This window comes from Corvus kubaryi, unplaced genomic scaffold, assembly GCF_017639235.1.
Source record: "Corvus kubaryi isolate FWS band 111438036 unplaced genomic scaffold, C.kubaryi_AGA036_p1.0 65191, whole genome shotgun sequence".
Taxonomy (NCBI): domain Eukaryota; kingdom Metazoa; phylum Chordata; class Aves; order Passeriformes; family Corvidae; genus Corvus; species Corvus kubaryi.
Window position 1 is genome coordinate 12976 of NW_024581828.1, and position 19305 is coordinate 32280.

General features: G+C 53.7%; 1 protein-coding gene across 1 annotated transcript in view; it reads left to right on the forward strand.

Moving 5' to 3' along the window:
• The window catches only part of LOC121673101 (1-phosphatidylinositol 4,5-bisphosphate phosphodiesterase gamma-1-like), a 31949-nt gene extending 12734 nt beyond the window's left edge, over positions 1–19215 (forward strand). The window contains exons 2-16 of the mRNA XM_042046152.1: positions 5391–5543; positions 5895–5988; positions 6445–6492; positions 10952–11036; positions 12111–12194; positions 12357–12379; positions 13374–13446; positions 14442–14543; positions 15228–15346; positions 16149–16234; positions 16570–16690; positions 17084–17252; positions 17687–17809; positions 18665–18766; positions 18999–19215. Of these exons, the coding sequence (XP_041902086.1) occupies positions 5391–5543; positions 5895–5988; positions 6445–6492; positions 10952–11036; positions 12111–12194; positions 12357–12379; positions 13374–13446; positions 14442–14543; positions 15228–15346; positions 16149–16234; positions 16570–16690; positions 17084–17252; positions 17687–17809; positions 18665–18766; positions 18999–19190 (1574 nt within the window). The 3' untranslated portion in view covers positions 19191–19215. The remainder of the gene's footprint in view (positions 1–5390; positions 5544–5894; positions 5989–6444; positions 6493–10951; positions 11037–12110; positions 12195–12356; positions 12380–13373; positions 13447–14441; positions 14544–15227; positions 15347–16148; positions 16235–16569; positions 16691–17083; positions 17253–17686; positions 17810–18664; positions 18767–18998) is intronic.
• The last annotated feature ends 90 nt before the right edge of the window (positions 19216–19305 follow it).

The following is a 19305-nucleotide window of genomic DNA, read 5'->3' on the forward strand; positions in this document are numbered from 1 at the left end:
CCTAAGGTGGGATATGTGTGGGGTGGAGGAGGGAAAGTTTCTTCCTCACATCCTCTCCTCCAGCCCGCAGAGCGATGCAGCAGCGCAGCATCTCCTAATCTCCGGGCTCATCTCCTGTAGCTTCCTCTGCAGGTGATAAGGATTTTGGAGGGGGCACAGGGGAGGGAGGAACAGGAGCTCAGAAGCCACAGCACATGTGACTGGGGGGGCACAGCAGAGGCAGTGGCAGGCAGAGGCTCAGGCAGGAAGCCCCGGTGCCCACAGAGCAGCCAGCACATCCCCGTGTGCCCTGCGTGGGCTGCACAGGGCCGCCACTGCTGCCCAGGTGCCACTTCCCAGGTGGTGTTTAAGCTCTCTGCCAGATCCACTCATTCCATGTTGAGTGACGGGGATTGTTGAGAGGTGAGCCAGGATCTGAGTCGGGATCCAGGCTAGCCCCAGTCACCCTGGCTAATTGGGAGCTCCCCGTGTCCCATCTCCAGCCCACTGAGCTGTTTTTTCCCCCAGCATCTCCTCTCCCAAGGTGCTTTCTGCATGGATGTTGCTGGCTCTGGGGTAGTGCTATTGAGACAGTTGCTTCATAGCAAAATCCAGTGGCTTGGAGCAAAAATCCAGTTTGCTGATGCAGGTGAGATGAAGTACCTTGTTAGAACAACCTGAGACACAGCTGAGCTGAGTCTGGAGGGGAAAATAACTTTACCTCCATCTCTTCCTGAGGTGGAAGTACCACCTGCATGTTGTAGCAACAAGAGCAGTGGGATCCAGTGGCCCCCTGGGCACCAGGATGGCTCCTCCATGGGACAGCAAGGGAAGTGACAGAACATTTTACAGGGATTTTGGTGCCTAACTCAAAGGCCTTTTTAGTTCATAGGGGGTGAGGGATGCTCTGGGGCACAGGGTGCTGCTGGTTTGGTGATTGTTGGCCTCCGTGGATGCCTCAGCTATGCTCTCTGCCCTCTGAAAAACCAGTTAAGGTCAAATGAGAGGCCTCAGCTGGTTTCTTGTTGTCCTGTCTGGATAAGCCATCTGTTAATGGCACTGGCTCTTCCTCTGGAAACCTGATAGCCGATGCTGAGCAGCGTGGGGGTTGCGGTAACCTCGTCTCTGACCAGGGATGTCAAATTCACCATTCCTCTGTCTGCTTTAGGCTTGTCGATGAAGGGAAGCTTGTGGGCTTGAGAGGTTGAGCTGTTACCACTCTGAACACCAATACTAATGTGAGATGCACTCCTAATTGGTTGGGCTGACTGCTTGGCTTCTTGCGAAGGGGTACAAAGGGCAGGACCCCACTTTTTGCGCTCATTACGGGGGCGACACGGAGCCACCTCAGTTTCTACCCTGCAGCCGAATCCCAGCTCAGGTGGTTGCCATCTGCCCCATTCCTCCCGCAGCCCGGCCCGGGGATGGGGCTGTGCAGGGACAAACCCGGGGCTCGGCAGGTGGATGGGGCTCGATAAACAGCGAAGGGCAGGCGACGGGCTCCAGACTGCGAGGTGCTGAGGGCTCTGGCCCCCGGCCAGAGAAGCACTTAGAGCTCTCCCGGCCGTTCCCGAGCTCACGGGGGAGTTCTGGTGGGGTTTTTGTTGTTCTTGCAGGCGGTGTTGGGTTGCAGCGGCAGAGCCGAGGCGCTGAGCGGGTGCGGAGCAGCCCCGGCTGGGCAGGGCTGCCCGGGGCGATCGGCGGCTGTGGGTGCCCGCAGGAGCTCCGGTGAGCCGGGATCCTCCTCCAGGCTCCTGCAGCTCCTAATGCCCACTGCTGGCCCGAGTATCCCCTTCAGGGGGCTCCCACTGAGATAAGGGAGCTGGCACTGCTTTGCTCTCCACGCTGTTGCATAATAGATTTTTCTTGTTTTCTACTCACACACACATACGTGTCTTTTTCCTCTTTCTCCCTGGGGGCCGCCTGACCCCCCGGTGCCCCTTCCAGTGATGGGAAGCCTGGGGATGACCACATGGCTGTGCTCAGTGGGATCCACAGTGCTAAATAGCAGGAAGACTCTTTTTGTAAATCTCTTTTTCTTTGCCAGAGTGAGTAGGCTGGAGGCTTTTCTGCTGCCCCCGGGCAGGATCGGTCCATGCCGGCCAACTGAGGTCAGGCTGGGCTGGCAGTGACCCTGTGGCTCTCACTGCACCAGTTCTCCCCAGGGAGACACAGACCCAGCAGTGCCTGTTGAGGGGGTGGGTGTTTGCTTGGAGGCTGTCCCTGATAAACACATCCTGGAAAGTAATCTGGCTAAACGTTCTTTTTGTTGGCTTTTTTTATTTTTTAAAATTGAATCAGTTTTCCATCTTTCCAAAAATCCTCTGGAGGTGGTGATTTTGCAACCCTCAGAGCCTGTTCCAGGCTGTCCTTATCCTTACATGTTACAACACCCTATCCATCAGCGGGTAAATGAGCCTTGGATGAAGTTTCAGTTTTAAATGACTTCAAGGGTGGATCTGGTTTTCATGTAACCAGAGGGTAATTTGGTGGGTTTTTTTCTTACATGATGAGGGAGGTGGATCTGGGGTCAGCTTTTTCTTTCTGATGCAACCCACTCCTGCTGAAAGGATGGCTCTTTGCCCAGAAATGTGACCCTTTTTTTTGTTTTGTTTTGTTTTTTTTCCTTCAGTGCTGGAGGCAAAGGGGGGCCAGGCTGTTTCTTCTGGCAGTGGGCTGGAGGGAAGTTTGGGAGGCTGTGAAGGGCACAACTGTTTGTACAGCCGTGGCACAGCTCAGTGTGCAATGTGGAACTATGTGGGGAGCTCAGAGCATCTCTGGGCTGGATGGGCTTTGCTGCCTCCTTCCTGGAGCCTCTCCTGGCTCCTGTCTGCACACCCACCCAGCAGGGCTGGAGAGGAGCCAGCCCACTCCAGGCCTCCCATCTCATCCGCTGCTCATCCGTCCCTGCCTGCTGCTGGTTCTTCTCTGGGGCATCCAGCTCTGCCAGGCTGCAGCAGGGCTCATATTCCATCAGAGAGCTTCCTTCTGCCATCACTGTGGGACCAGGTTCTTCCTCTCTTGCCACATCCCAGATGGGATAAGGACCAGTTTGTGCACTCTGTCTCTCAGCACGCTCTGGGAGAGGGCAGCTTGGGGAGGCTCACCTTGGTGACAGAGGACTTGTCTTTGGAGGGCTTACCCCTGGTCACCTGTCCTTGTTCCCCTGCCCAGGTGTGCGTGTGGCCTGTGGAGCTGGGACCCCACCAGGTGCTTGACCCCGTGTCTTTGCCCACATCCTTGGCAGGCCTTTCCCAGCAAGGGCTCAAGGTGCAGCCCCGTGGTGGGACACGTGGGTTGTGTCACGGAGCCCACACCACCACTGATTGGGAAACTCGCTGGTGCTGAGCATGGCAGAGCCTCCAGAGTGTCTCTGGGAGACCTGAGCTGGAGCCAAATCCCTCCACCCCTCCTTTCCCTGGTGGCTCCCGGTCCTGCGCTGCCGGAGGGAGGCCTGGTGCAGGGCAGCATCGCTTCAGCCCTCACTGGTTCAGGATGGTGGCATTTGTGCTTGCTGTGCTTCCTGCTCAGAGTCGCTTCCTTGCAGCTGTGAGGGGGCCAGGAAGGTGTTGGAGGCAGCGGGTGGGAGAGGCTCTGTGCTGCTCTGTGGTGAGAAGAGGGCTGCACAAACCAAACCCCAAAGCCGCCTTCCCCAGCACTCTCGGGCAGGTTTGGGAGGACGAGAGAGAGGAGCAAGCAGCTGCAAGCATGCGTGGGCTGCAGGTTCCTGCCCAATCCTCACGGAGGCTGCCCTTTGCCCTAGGAATTCCCTGCGTGCTTTTGGCCTTGATAAGCACCTCACTTGCTCCGGGGCTCTCTCCACTGCGTGGATTTTAGGTATGCACTTTGTAACGACAGCTCTGCCTCCCTGCTTAGTAACCTGTTGGTGCTCTGTGCAGGGAGGGGTGAGCACACGGCCAACACTGCAGCATCCCAAAGTGCAGACAGGATGCTTGCAGTCTGGTGCAAAGGCAGGCCAGGAATATTGCAGCACCTTCCTTTGGTAGTTAGTTATTGCCTGGTAAATTACTATGAAAACCCATCTGCCAGGTTTTTCCCCAGTGTGTTGGTCAAACCCTGTGTCCTCCGAGGACAGGATTAGCCTTCAACCTCCCCGTGCATGTCCTGGATGCAAAGACCTGAACTGTGATAGGGGGTTTTATGGGCTAAAATAACCCTCTGCGTCACTATGGATGTGAGCACATGGGCAAGGTTATGGCAGGGCATGCTAACATTTGAACTGCCAACCAGCTCCTTTCCAAAGGGTAGGTGATGCCTCAAAAACTCCTGCTTAGTCTAGGAAGCTTGTCTATCCTTCCTTTGCAGCCCCAAGGAACTGGATCTTTCTCTGCTCTTCTCACAACTTGGTGAGCTTTGGAGGGTTATTAGATTCACAGAATATCCTGACAAGGATCATCAAGTCCGACTCCTGGCTCTGCACAGGACACCCCCAAAATTCATACAGTGATCAGTCTGGATATATCCTGTGCCAGGCAATGAGCAGGCTGCCATTGTCTCCAGAGACACCCACAGTGCTGCACAAGAGCAGGATCCAAGAGAGGATCCCACATTCTTTGTGCTTTACAAAGTCCTCCCAAAGTCAATCCCTGTGTCTGCCTTGCCCTGGGGTTTGGAGAGAGCATCATCTCTCATGATGCAGTTTAGTGCTGTCGGTGGCTGCTGCGGGTGATGAGCAGGTCACATTTCTGCCTGGTTTTGAACTGCAGTAAATAGAAATGAAAGGCAACACGATCCACAGTGAGCACAGTAAGTGGAGTTTAATTGGGATGAATTACATGCCAGGTTTGCAGTAATCTCCGTCCTGCATTGCTCAGAAGCATCATCTGCTTTGGAAACGTGACTCAGAAATGTTGTTATTTGATTCCCACGAGTATTTAAGAAATTATTTTTCCAGGAAGCAAAGATTCTTGGGTTTGGGTTGAGTTTTGGTTTTTGTTGGGTTTTTTTTTCTTTTTTTTTTTTGCCTTGCTGCTGTTGTTGTTTTCTCTTTGTTCTATGGCAATAGGAGTCCGTTCCCAGAATTTCCTCTGGGGAGGGAGGCTGTGAGATGCTCCCTTACCGGTGTCTCTTCAGCTCCTTCTCCTTGCTTGGCACTAATGCTCCAGCATGCTCACAGCTGCCCCTTCCTGGGGATCCCTGTGGGGAAGACATTCAGCCACTTTTGGGGAACACAGAGGAAAATGGGAGATGGTGGCTGGGGGAACCTCCTAGGGAAGCAGTAAGAGGGGGCTGTGCTTACAGGCTGCAGGCCTGGGGCTGCCATCATGTAATAGGTGGTAACCCAGCTCTTCAGATGACTAAATCCACTTCATCTGTGCCCTTCCTTCTCCAGTGCCAAGGGAATTCCAAGGTATTCACTGAACATCCCCTTTGTTTTCCCTTTCTCTCAGTGGACATTCGTGAAATCAAAGAGATTCGTCCAGGAAAGAACTCCCGCGATTTTGACCGGTACCAGGAGGATCCATGTTTCCGACCAGACCACTCTCACTGCTTTGTTGTCCTCTATGGCACAGAATTCCGGCTGAAGACCCTCAGCTTGCAAGGTAGAGCTCTCGTGGCCCTGGGGTTGTGCCAGCACAGGGCTGAGGCAGAACGTCATCCTCACAGGACCTAAACAGCCTTGTTGCTTGGGGACAAAGATAACTCCCAGCTCTTGGGAGCTGAAGGAGCAGGGGCAAGAGGTTCAGCCAGCCACATTCATCCCACAGGAGAGGAGCAGGAGCTTGCCAGGGAGAGGAGCCAGCCAGAGCAACTGCGTGGTGGGGCAATGTTAGCAGAAAGGGGATGAAGCAAGGAATAGGGGATATAAAGTGCTGGGGATAGTCCCAAGAGGTTTGGGTTGGTGATCAGCCTCTGTGTCCCTTCTTCCCACTTCTCCTGTGCACTTCCCACAGCCACTTCTGAGGATGAGGTCAATATGTGGATCAAGGGGCTGAACTGGCTGGTGGCAGACACTCTGAGGGCACCCACCCCCCTGCAGATTGAAAGGTGAGGAAAACTTGTCCTTTCCCTGTACTTGTTTTCTTTTTTCCCTTTTCTGTCTGTTTTGACAGAAAAAGGTGAGCACAGTGACCCTCTCTGAGCTGCGCAGACCCGGCACTTCTGCCTCTGCACTCCAGAGGCTTCATCCTGTTGACCCCAGAGTTTGATCTCATGCATCAGGGAGAAGGAGTTTTACCCTGAAATTGATGTTTCCCCGTGTGCACAGCCTGTATTATCTGTAGCGCTTCAGTGCAGAGGCATTTTTAAAGCAGAGCATGTCACCTGTATGAAAACAGGGTAGGCTGCCCCTGGAAAGGGGACAGAGCTGGGCTCTCTGGTGGGAAGGAGGGATGTGGGAGTGGATGGTGTGGCACTGAGCATCTTCCAGACGCAGATTGGAACATGGGCTGGTTGTTGAGGAGCTGGGGCTGAGCGTGTACCTGTTTGTGCCTTCCTGCCCAGGTGGCTCCGGAAGCAGTTCTACTCCCTGGATCGCAACCGGGAAGACAGGTAAGGAGGGAGAAACTTGCAGTCGTGTTCAGGGAAGGGTTTGAGCTGGGAGGGTTCACCTTTGACTTGAAACCCCAGCCTTCGTTTGGATTTTTTGTTGGGTTCTTTAGGCTTTTAATGTTCATTTCTAAGGAGCCTTAAATCCAAGTCCCAAACTTCCCTGGTTGATTTTAACTGAATTTTTAAAAATCATTAAGAAGCTGTCTTGTTTCCCTGACCTGTTTCTCAGCTGTTTAGACCCAGTAACACCTTGGGAGCCCACAGCTGTGAAACACCTTCCCCCCAGCTGGCACCACCCAAGGAAGCAGACATCAAAGAGCCAAGAGACAGTTCAGGGCACCCCATCAGGGCTGAACTGGGTTGTGTTTATTCCTCTCCACTCTGTTTGGTCTGTTCTCTTTTTCTGAGGCCCACGAGGCCATGGATCATCCCGTTGCTTGGCTTTGTGGGGCTCTTGGGTGCGTGAATGCTTAGTGATGTCCTAGCAAGTAAAATGTCATGCTTGTACCTGTCATGAGGAGGTGAGAGAAGGGAACTGGGTCATGATTCACCATGAGATAAGGGAGGAGACATTTTCCTGCTGGGGAGGTGAGTTCCACCACGCTCTGTTCTCAGTCCCACTGCCATCACCAGCTTTACAGTCCCCATGCTGGCTGCCTTTCTGCTCTTACTGAGCTGCTGCTGTTTGCCTCCTTTCATCCCTGGGACAGCTTTTCCCCTGTGATGTTAACTGAGTCCATTAACCTTTCAGCATTGATCTCCGTGTTAATGTGCTCCCCTGGGGGCATCAGCCCTTGCCCCCCCGGCTGCTGTGGAGCACGTGGGCCCCACCTGCCCCCTTTCCATGCTCCGATGTCTGGACAGGGCTCGCTGCAGAACACTGGGGTCCAGAGCATCCTCTGCTTTGTCCTTGCTGTGTCCCTCCCAGGACAGCCAGCCAGCCCTGACCAGCCTGCCAGGGGATAAATTCAGCCTGTCCGGGAGCAGGGCAGGAGTGTGTTGCATGGGGAAAATCCTGCTGCACTGGACATTTTTGCCTTTGCAGTGATTTATACTGTGGCGTGACGAGAGGACTGCTGGGTGCACGGGGATTTTGCGGAGGAGGGATAAATCCTCGCCGAGGCAGAAAGGGAAGGAGAGGAGCTTTAATCTGTTGCAGCTGCTCTGCATATGCTACACACCTTTCAGATCCAGGCTTGGGTTGTATGCACAGTGGTGGCTGGGCATAATATTTATAAATAAATATTTTATTTATTTATAATAATTCTGCAGTGGAGAGCACTGAGGCAGGTGCAGGAGTAGCTGTGTGGAGGTTTTGGAGGAGGAGTGCAGGAAAAGTGAAAATAATTGGTCCTTTTTTCCCTCTAAAAACTGTAAAACTGATGAAATGGCATCCCAACAGTACAAAAAGCAATTGCATGTACAGATCTGTCTGGCCAAGGCAGGTCAGCAGAGCTGACAGCCAGCCTGTTGCATCCCTGCTGTTTCCATTGATATCACCTTTCTATTAGCATTTAGAATTAAGGCAGCAAAATCCAATATATTCCTTCCCTGTCAACCACAAGGGTTTTGCACTGAAACCTCTCCCTAATTAGGAGAGCTGCTGTTCCAGCCCAGGCAGTGAGAGGAGCAAAACAGCAACAGAGGGGATGTAGAAAGATTTTGGGGTCTTCCCATTTTACAAACATTTTACAAGCATCCATGTGTTTTCCGCAAGGTAGAGGCTACAGTTATGGGGCATACACATCTCCTGGATTAAATTGTGGCCCTTGTGAGGCGTTTCAGCATTAAATTTAATATCACTGAGCTCTTTGCCTTTGCTCCTCAGCCTGGAAGTGGGTTTTCAAAGGGAACAGTGAGTTGTGATTTTTTGGGGTTTTTTTTTAAAAAAAAGAAAAAACAAAAACCACTTGCACACCATCCTTGATCCTTTCCAGAACAGGCAGGGTTTTGGCAGCTGCAGAAATCATTCCCAACATTTGTGTACCCCATGCCTCAGCCTCTTGTGCCGGAGCCCTTTCCTCTTCTTTCCGCCTTCCCCGGCTGGGTGCCGGGATGTCCCTTCCAGCACACTGCAGATGGTGGCTGTTTTCACTGGCTGCTGGGCCTTTGGGTATTTGTTTTTCCAAGGGAGGTTAGGTGGAAAGAGGAGGATAACAGGATGCTGGGGTTTTTTTCCTAACTGCTGTGGAGGAGACTGTTTCACCTCTGGCCAGGAGAGCTGCCCATGGCTGGGAGCAGCATTTACACCACTGAGGGCTGGCAGGGGAATATTTCCATCCCCTGTGAGAGGGCTGGGCCTCTGGCCTGTTTGTCATGAAACCTTAAAAAAGTTCCGTAGAAAAAATCAGTTTGTTTATTTTGTTTTTACTTTCCAGTCTGAAAATACTACCGAGCTGTTAATGCAAGGTCTCCAACACTTTAACACCATGAATAACACACAGTAAATAAAATCCTTCCATACCCTGTCTTCCTCCTGAAGCTGAGAGGGAAATGCTGGTCACAGCTTTAACAGGACTTGCTCTTGTCACATCAACGAGCAGTGCTGTGCTCCAGCACCTCCTGTGAAACAGCTCAGCATCACCAGAGCTGAGTGTCAGCCCCAGCAGGTCTCCAGGGATGTCTGCTGCTGGTTCTGCTCTTCTAGCCCCTCCTGCTCTTTTTCCATGAGCTTTTTTGCAGTCTCATGCTCTCACCAAGAAGGGATTGCTGCAGAATGGCCCTGGGGAGTCTGGGTGTCCTGTTGGGGGTCCCATGACAACTGTTACGTGCTGTGGTTCCTGACACATGAGGGCATCTCTTGTTGTACTCCTGGCTTGCTCCACACATTTCCCTGTCACCCATAGCTGGGACCCCCTGCCTGGGGGGTGTCACACAGCACCCTGCACATGACCATGGCTGCTGGGTGTGTTGGAGAAGGGAAGGAGCAGGATCTCCTCCCCAGAGCACTCACTCTGAGTCCCCAGGGTGACTTCACCTGCCCAGGGAGGTGGAGGTGCAGGGGGAGATACCGGCGCCGAGTGTGTGTTGCTGACTGTACAGCTGTGAGGGATGGGGAGGCTGAGGCCATTTCCCAGCTTTTTTTTTCTTCTTTTTCTTTTCCTGTTCTACCAGTGAGTGGCAGGACCCTGCAACGTCCTGGGATGGCCGGGTGCTGGCCTTGAGCACGGCACAGGAGCTGGGCCAGGTCCTGCTCTGGCCGTGTGTGTCCGGGTCCCCAGGGCTCTGAGCCCAGGAACAAGGGCTCTCTGTGTCCCGCTGGCTGCCGAGCCCTCGCCTCTGCAGCGCCTGACACCAGCCGGTTTCTCTCTCTCCATGGAGCTCCCTCCATCCCTCCTCCTTCCTGTGCTGTTTGAGATCACCCTGCTTTCAGGGGAGAGCGTAAAAGAGATGTGGTGTACATGTCAGTGCCAGCGTGCACCACCCGGGTTAAATCCCCTGTGCAGGACATCTTCCCTGGTATTTGTATATTTGCACCCCAAAGCCATAAGGATTTCCAGGGTCAGACTTGCCCTACGCTTTGTGGGATGGGGAGCATCCTGCATTCCCACGTGCTCAGTGGGGGACAAAAGCACCATCTGTGATTGCAGGGGTGGACTCCCAGGACTTGCTTTTAAGGCAGGAGCTGCCAGAAAAGGATTGGACACAGACCCCTCTGCTACTAAATCCTGCAGATGGGAGGCATCCTCGTTTTTCCTTGCTGCAGGGCTGTTGCCCCATGTGGAGACAGCTCCAGAACAGGCAAGGGCAGCCCAGAGGTCCTTCCTGCCTGTCTCTGCTTGCTGGGGTGTGGGATCCTGCTCAGTGTTGACACTGGAGCTTTCCCTGGTCCAGGAACCAGCACATTTGGTGTGAAGGGCCTTGGGAAGCACAGCCACACTGGCTGCTCTGTGCCTGCGGTGTGTGTGGCTGGGAGAGCCCAGCTGGACATGACGTGGCAGTGCTGTGGCTGGGGACTGAAAATGGCTTTTTTCCTCTCCTTAAGATAAAATTAGCTGAGTCCTAACCACTTAGAGAGCCTGTCCTCCTCCAGCAGGCCAGGGAGTGGGTTTTGGAAGGGGATTGGTCACCCAGCATCCATGTTGGGGCACAGATCCTTGAAAAATGCTTCTTTTCTTGTCATTCCTTTAAAGCAGTGGGTGCTGCCTGTCAGCTGTGGCATCAGCTTGAGTGGGCTGAGGGTGCTGGGCTCACCCTGCTCTGTCAGAAGCTTGTAGGAGCAGAGTTTGCAGTCCCCACTGACAATGCAGACATGTCTCTTTGCTCGCCACATCCTCCCCACCGTTCTGCCTTTGGTCTCAGCCTCAGCATCATTCTGGGGTCACACATCCGTCCTTGTGTCACAGCTGATGTCCCTTTGGGCACAGCCTCTCTGTGCATGTGGTGTTCCAGCCCCGGGTGAGACCCCTCCACCCCAGACCTCCTGAACACGTGTCTCCTCTTTCCCCTGCCGAGCCAGGATCTCTGCCAAGGATCTGAAGAACATGTTGTCTCAGGTCAACTACCGCGTCCCCAACATGAGGTTCCTGCGGGAGAGACTCACGGTGAGTGCGTGACCCCTCCGCTCTGGGGACCCTCGGCACTCCAATGCCTGCCTTTGAGCAAAACCTGCTGGTGGTTAAGCTCCCAGGGAGTGTTTGCATATTGCAGAGCCTCCCAGCCTTTCCTGGGAGGGCCCCCACCCACGGTGGTGACTGAAGAGGTGCCAGCTCCCACTGGGTGCCACACCCTGGCCCATTTGTGGCCAGCACCCTCTTCTTACCCCACCCTGCCTCCCACACTCCCCTCATTGCTCCTGGATCCAGTCATGGGCTTGGTGCTGGTGGGGTAGAGTGCAGACCAGCTACCAGGTCCTGCATCCTGGCTCTTGCAACCCACTGCCACCAAGTGATGCTCTGCCAGCATCACCACTGACCTGGGGATGAAGGGTCATCTCGTGATGACCAGATGACCAGCTGTTCCCACCAGCACAGAACTCTGAGGCCAAAGAGTGGTGTATCCGAAGGAGAGCACACACTTTGGGTCTTGCAGTTTCCAGACACTTCAGATATTCTGGGCAAACAAAAAATCAAGTTATCCTTTTGTAACTGTTCAGGTAAGTGGTGACACTTTATCATCGTGGTGATGCCTTCATGTGGGTGGGCCTGGGGAATCGTGGAACTCATTTTGGGATGTGCCTGTGTCCTGGGCACTGCAGGGTCCCACTGGGCACTGCAGGGTCCCACTGGCCCCAGCAGAGACTGTGGCAGATTTGTTAAGGTTGGAAAAACCCTCTAAAATTATTGAGTCCAACCGTTACCCTGCCATGTCCACCACTAAACCATGTCCCCAAGTGCCACAGCCACATGCTTTTTGAACACGTGCAGGGATAGTGACTCCACCACTGCCTGGGCAGCCTGTTCCAATGTCTGACCACTGTTTTCATGAATTTTTCATATTATCCATTCTGAACCTCCCCTGGCACAACTTGAGGCCATTGCGCAGGAGGCAAGGTCTGGACAGGTTTTGGCCTTTTCCTCTTTTTTTCCTTGGGGATACTGGTGGGAGGAGACACTCCTTCAGCCATGCAGAGTTACCTGTGGCCCCTGTAAAACCTCTGGCTTTGATTTCTTTTTCAGGATGTGGAGCAGAGGAACGGGGATATCACGTACGGGCAGTTTGCGCAGCTCTACCGCAGCCTGATGTTCAGCGCCCAGAAAACAGTAAGAGCTGAATTCTCCAGGGGAGGAGAGGGAAGGGAGAAAGCATATTTCTTACTGGGCATTCCCTGTTAATTGACTTCTTAACCCTCGGGGTGAGCTCATCTCCTGGGAGTAAAGGAGTTACTGAGTGCAAACCTAATGCTTGTGCTTCTTCTTTTGCAGATGGATGTCCCGTTCTTGGAAAGGTGGATAATTCTCTGTGTTTGCTGGGGAAGGGGCTGTTTCCTTTTGCTCCATAACATGCTTTGGGACCTGCAGCAGGATGTTGGGATGAGGCATTATGCACTCCTTCTGCTCCTGTGCTGCCTGTGGTTCTGTGCTCTGAACAAGCATCTTTGCTGTAGACATTTCAGCTCAGGGCAGGAAGGGCTCCCTCCCTCCCAGACATCCCAGTGAGATCCAGCTCAGGTCAATTGGTTGATGGGAAGTGATCAGACCTTGAGCCATCTCCCAGGGATTATGCTCATGGTGGCTGCAGAGCCCTCCCCACCCAGGCTGTGATAGAAAGAGCTTGAATTTAGACACTGGCGCTAAAGAGTGAAAGACTTACTGACTTGTCCATGTCATTCCCAATGGTTTCCTTCCTTTTTTCCCTCTAACCATAGAAAAGAGTTGTCAGGACCCTCCGCAGACCGTCTGGCTCATCCCTCTGCCCAGGGCAGCCAGTGCTGCCCAGTCCACTTTGGGTTTTGTGGTGTTAGTGCCCAGCATGGCTCTTGGCTGTCCATTGTGGCTCACAGCAGTCATGGACCAGTCTTTTGAGATTATCAGCTTGCCTTCCTGAGTCCATATTCTCTGCATACCTGTAGGTCTGTCCTGTGCAGTCACCCCTTAACTACCCTGCCCCTATTTAGTTCTTTACACTCAGGTACAAGCCAGACCCCTCTATTTTTTTATTTCTTTTTTTTACAAATCAGTCCTTCTAATGGTTTTTGCTGCCCTTCACCAGAGTTTCATGCTACCATGCCCTCATCTATGTGAATCCTGTACTGCTCCTGGAGCAGTCCCTGGTTCTGAGAGGTGGACATGTGTTTGCTCTCCTCAGCTCATTCCACTCCACTCCTTCAGTGCTGCATGCTCGGGGCACATCTGGCTGCACGTGCCAGGGAGGTGGCAGATGGCATCTCACGTGATGTGCTGCACGAGTGACTGAAGCTTCTCTCTCTCTGCTTGACTCAGGGGTGGAGAAAGGTCTGAGCACTTCAGGGTGTCGCTGCTGGAGCTGCAGAAGTTTTTGCTGGAGTACCAGAGGGTGAGCTCAACACAGGCAGTGGGGAGGGACAACGGGGCAGGCACTGGTGACATCAGGGATCCAGTGCTCCAAGGGCAGCCTTGCTGTGGAGCTGGGATGATTTGGCTGTGGGCTGCTCTGCCTGGCACAGCACATCTGTCTGGAGTGGGAGGTGTTGCAGGGGAAGCGCTGGGGAGGGCAAACCTGAACTCAGCCGGGCACCCTGGCCTGAAAGGAACCAGGAGATCTGGGAGGAGTGGGGGTCCCAGGAGGCAGGAACTGACCAGTGGAGGTTGACCCAGTGCCTGTGACCTTGGCTGGTTACCAAAGGTTTGCTGCAGCCAAGAGGTCCTGTCCATCCTGTTGCTCAGGAGGTGTCAGCAGTTCCTGAGGAGTACCTGATGGATTCAGCTGCTGATCTTTCAATTTAAAAGCAATCTTGGGTCATTCAGCAAGCACGACATGCAGGTGCAGGCACACACACAGGCACCAGCAGTGCAGTTGTGGGCAGCACAGACCCCTTGGCTCTTGCCAGGCTCCTGTCTCCTCCAGGAGGGCAGGGCTGGCTGGCAAAAGCACTGCCATGGCTCGTGGCTCCTGCTCTGCCCTGCCCCGCCACTGCCACCTCCCTGCCTGTGGTCTGCAGCCAGCAGGGAGTTAACCAGTGGGGAGATGCAGTGTTTTGGTGGCTAATAGAACAAACCCAGGGAGAGAGAGCCAAAGGAAGCTGGGTTGGCTTCTGCTGCCGAGGGAGGAGGGATGGCAGATGTGTTCAGAGGAGCTATCAGAGAGAAAAATGCACAGCATTGAGAAAATGAAGCCCACTCAGAAGCAGGGCAGATTTCTTCCTTGTGTGCTATCCAGCATTTGTGCTGACAGTTGAGTTCCTGGCAGAGATGGTCTTGCATCAAAAACCGCCTCCTTAATGGTTAAAGCTTCTAACTGGATGAGCTGCATGTGGTTTGCAGTAATACATTCTGAAATAGCTTTTTTTATGTCTCCCCTGGGCTTTGCAGGAGCTCTGGGCTGCAGATACCCTTCAGGTACAGGAATTCATGTTCAACTTCCTGAGAGACCCTTTGAGGGAGATTGACGAGCCTTATTTCTCCCTGGACGAAGTAAGACCTTGAAGGTGGTGTGTGTGGAGTGGGGTGATGCAGGGGGTGATGTCCCTGGTGTGATGTGTGCTGTGCTGTGACAGCTCTGCTGTCTGTGCCTTTGCTGCAGGGTGGGGGTGCTGGAAGGGTCACAGCTCCTGTGAGCTGCGTGGCCCTGGGAGATGGACGTGGTTGGCAAAGGGAATGGCTTCTGGGCTGTCCTTTTGTGCTGAGTTTGTGCAGCTGGGAGTGCTCACCAGGCAGTTCATCTGGAGGAGGGGAGGGGCTGCCTTGGGGTATGTAAGGATCTCTTCAAAGCAAGAAGAGCTGAAAAAAGAATAAAAACAGCTAGAGATGACCATGTCACTGGCACTCTGGACTAAGCCAAGGTCCCTTGACCCACATGGCCTTAGTAAGCTATTGCTTGCCATGTGAGCTGCAAAATAAAATGCAGAGCCATTAATTTGTCTCCAGCTGGGCCAGAGGATCTGGCACACAGATATCTGGCACAGCTTAGTGGGTAGGTGGCAGTGCCCAAGCTGTGGTCACTGGAGCACCCTGGCTCAGGTAGCTGCTGTGCTGTAGGGCAGCCCTGGTCAGTCTGTGCTGGATTCTGCTGGCACAGAATGGGAGATGCGTGTGAAGCTCAACCACAGCACCCGGCTCCTCTGCATCATTAACACATTTCTGTTTCTTCCTGAGCAGTTTCTCACCTTCCTGTTTTCCAAAGAGAACAGCATCTGGAACTCACAGCTGGACATGGTGTGTCTGGAGAACATGAACAACCCTCTCTCCCATTACTGGATCTCCTCCTCACACAACACGTAAGGACTAGAGCAGGGCTCTCTCCACCCAGCTGCTGTCAGCATCCTTTTCTCTTGCCAGGGTGGGAGTCTCCTGATTTTGCCTGATTCCAGTGATGGGTCAAGTAGGCTTTTCCAAACCAAAGCCAGAACACCAGAGACCTTCCTCTTGGTGCCCCACTCCTCCCTTCTGTCATTTAGCCATAAATGTTTTGCTCAAATGTTGCCAGCAGCACACATCTGCACAGACCTTCAGGTGCCTTCACATCCTGAGCTATCACTCTGGTAGTTTCTCACCATCAGCAATGTCATTCTTCAGAGCCCCTCAGGACAGCTGTGATAAACCCCGTCAGGCTGAAATTGGCCATTTTCTGCTCTCTGCTGCTAGAATAATTTTGCAGGAACTGCTTTCTGTGCAGACAGGCTCTGTCTGTGCTCTGTGTTCATGCTAACCCAAATTTAAAGATCTGAGAGCCTAAGCCAGCTGAGCACCCCGAGGGCAGGCAGTGAGATCCTGTCAGCCTGTGAGAGCTGGTCTAACCCTGCTCTCAGGCTACTGGGGGCTCTTTGTGGCACCAATGCTGATATTATCTCAGGAGCAGAGGCTGGGCCTCAGAGAGGTGCTGGCAGCCTGCTGCAGCAGGGGCAGAGCTGAACCCCTTGCCCGGGGAAGGCGGCGGCTGTGGAGAAATGCCGCTCCCGTCATTCCCTCGTGGCAGAGGCAGGTCCACAGTGTCCCAGCAGATGCCTGTGCCCACAGCGGGGGCTGTGGCACTGTGCTGTCTCTCTTGTCACTGTGCTGATGTGTTGTCTCACCTGGAAGGTACCTGACGGGGGATCAGTTCTCGAGCGAGTCCTCGCTGGAGGCCTACGCCCGCTGCCTGCGCATGGGCTGCCGCTGCATCGAACGTGAGTACCCCGCGCTGGCCCTTCTGTCCCCGTCATCGCGGCAGCTTGTGGTGCTCAGGGGAGGCTTTGCAAGGCAGAGCTGAAAGCTGGCATGGCCGGTGGAAACATTAACACCATCATGTGCAGAGAGAGCTGAGGTTGTTTGCTTTGTGGGACTGGGGGATCTGTGCCCAAGGTTTTGGTCCCACAGAAAGATCAAGGCTTTCACTGATCACCTCATTCCTTTATTGCCTTCCAGTACATTTCACAGCAGCACTTGGCTCAGTCCATCTCGTGTCCATGTCTTGCCTGTATTCCAGCCTGTGGGCTAAGCTTCCCCTGTGGGTCTCTTTCAGTGGATTGCTGGGACGGTCCAGATGGCATGCCAGTCATCTACCACGGACACACCTTAACCACCAAGATCAAGTTCTCTGATGTCTTGGTCACTATCAAGGAGCATGCCTTTGTCACCTCTGAGTGAGTACAGCAGAACTCCAGCTGGCAGAACAGAGAGAGGGTGGAGCCAAGGCTGTAGCAAGTGAAGCTCACCTTTATGCAGAGCTGCAGCGCAAGGCCTGGGATGTGGTGGGAAGAAAGCGTGTCACATCTCCCAGCCAAAGGGAGATTTTCCCCAGAAAAATGTTGTGGGAGGGAGGGTGGGCTTTGGGTAAACCCCAGTAGCTTGCCAGTCCTTCTCCCCCCTGTGCACTCCTGTAGGGTGGCTATACTGGGTGCTCAAGGCAGCACAGGTTGCTGTTGATGCGAGCTGCTCCTGGAGGGCACAGAGGCCAGGCTATGAGACAGAGCTCAGAAGTCCTTGGTTCCATCCAGAGCCCGTGCTGGCTTTAATGGCTCTTCTCCTTCTCCCAGTTTCCCCGTCATTCTGTCCATTGAGGACCACTGCAGCATTGCTCAGCAGAGGAACATGGCTCAGAATTTCAAGAAGGTCTTTGGGGACATGCTCTTGACCAAACCAGTCGATATTTCTGCTGATGGCCTTCCCTCTCCAAACCAGCTCAAGAGGAAGATTCTCATCAAGGTGAACTCCCTTGCCCAGCACGGCTCCTAAGTGAGGGAACGAGGGCAGAATGGGGTGAGGGTGTGGGACTGAGGGCAGCTGCCTTTGGATGGGGCTGGTTGGCAGTGGAAGTGGAGACCTGATGCTAAGAACAACTGGAGACAAAAAGCTCTCTTGCCTCAGAGAATCTGCTGGGAAATGAGCTCAGCAGCTGGGTGTTGCCTTTCTTTGAGGGCATGGGGGCTGTTGGTATTTCAGCTTCTGGAATCACCTTTGGGAAGAAAGGATGGGACTTCAGTGCTACTTGATGATCCCTGTGGCATGGGTCTTGGTTCTTCAAAGGAAGAGGACCCCACTGCAGCAGACCTGGTGGTTTAGGGCTGTTCACCAGGAAATCCATGCTTTTTGGGTGTCTGCTCCCCTCAAGGTGCCTGATCCCCCCTCTCGTCCCACAGCACAAGAAGCTGGCAGAGGGAAGCGCTTACGAGGAGCTGCCCACATCCGTGATGTACTCAGAGAATGACATCAGCAACTCCATCAAGAATGGGATCCTCTACCTGGAAGACCCCATCAATCACGTATGTCTGTGCCATGGTCACCCTGTCCCTGCTCTGAGGGCTCCATCAATGACATGGTGGCTCTGTCAGGCGCTGTGTGTGCTGGAAGGAAGGGCTGTGGTGCGAACGATTGAAGAGGCTCTTGGTTTGTCTGGTTCCTCAGGCATCCCTGAAGGCTGGGGGCATTTTATGCTGGCTCTCTCTGTGCTCTTCCCTAGGAATCTCCTGTGGGCCTTTGCTAGAGGCAGAAGGCTGAGCTAGAGGGAGCTCTGGGCCAAGGCACTGCAGCCTGTGATTTGTGCTGCAGGAATTTCAAAGGCTGCACTTCCAGCCCTGCCTCCTGCCAAGTGCCTGCACACCTGACACACCTAAGCACAAGTTTAGCTTTGTAAAGCACTGAGTGTTCATTACTGTGTGCATTTACTCACACACAGCCCACCTTCAGCAGCTTTACTCTGCTGAGGGTCTGTCTGGCAAAGCCACATGCAAATGAAATGGGTTTTTTTAAAATACATGCAATGGTAAATCCACATTACTGTCTCTGATGTCTTCACCTCAGATTGCCCCTGTGCTGAGTCCCTGCAGACTGTTTTCTTTTTGCATTGATTTGCTCTTCATTTGGTCATCTCCTTTTAATATGTGTTGGGGTGTTTGCAGTGTGATCTGTCACATGCTGGGTTTTTTTGCTACTGGTAAATCCATGCTTCAGATCTGGGGGATGTCTTGGAAGCTCCTGTGACTCACTGGAATCAGTGTTGGTGACTGTCCTTCACTAACCCCGCTTGTGCTGGTCAGGAAGAGATGATCCCATGGGTGGGTGGTGGGCAGTTTGGTGCTTCCCCGAGGGTCTCTTTGCCAGAGTTTGTTTCCTTGCAGGAGTGGAACCCACATTACTTTGTGCTGACCAGCAGCAAGATCTATTACTCTGGGGAGACAACCAATGACCAAGGAAATGAGGATGAGGAAGAGCAAAAGGAGGTGAGGGCTCCCCTGTGTGACTGTGAGTTGTTCCCTAAGGAAAAGACTTGACTGCCCAAGGGGCTGAGCGCTGCCATTGCCAGCTGACTTCAGGGGGAGATCCTGTGGAGGGAAGGATGGGAGCTGCTTCAGGAGCTCCCTGGTCCTGGCTGGAAGACCCCTGAGCAAAGCAGAGTCCAGCAGCACAAGCCTTCCCTCAGTAACCCACGACGATGGCTTTTCCCCCTGCCAGGTGAGCAACAGCACCGAGCTGCACTCCACGGAGAAGTGGTTCCACGGGAAGCTGGGAGCGGGACGTGACGGGCGGCACATCGCGGAGCGGCTGCTGACGGAATATTGCATCGAGACAGGGGCCCCCGACGGCTCCTTCCTCGTCAGAGAGAGCGAGACCTTTGTAGGAGACTACACCCTCTCCTTCTGGTGAGGGCCCCGGCCCCAGCCCACTGCTCTGTGTCGCTCCAGGGGTTGTTTCCTCTTGACATTTCCTTCAGTGGGGGGGTCCCGTTCCCCAGTGGCCTGTGAGCAGTTTCTCCCCTATT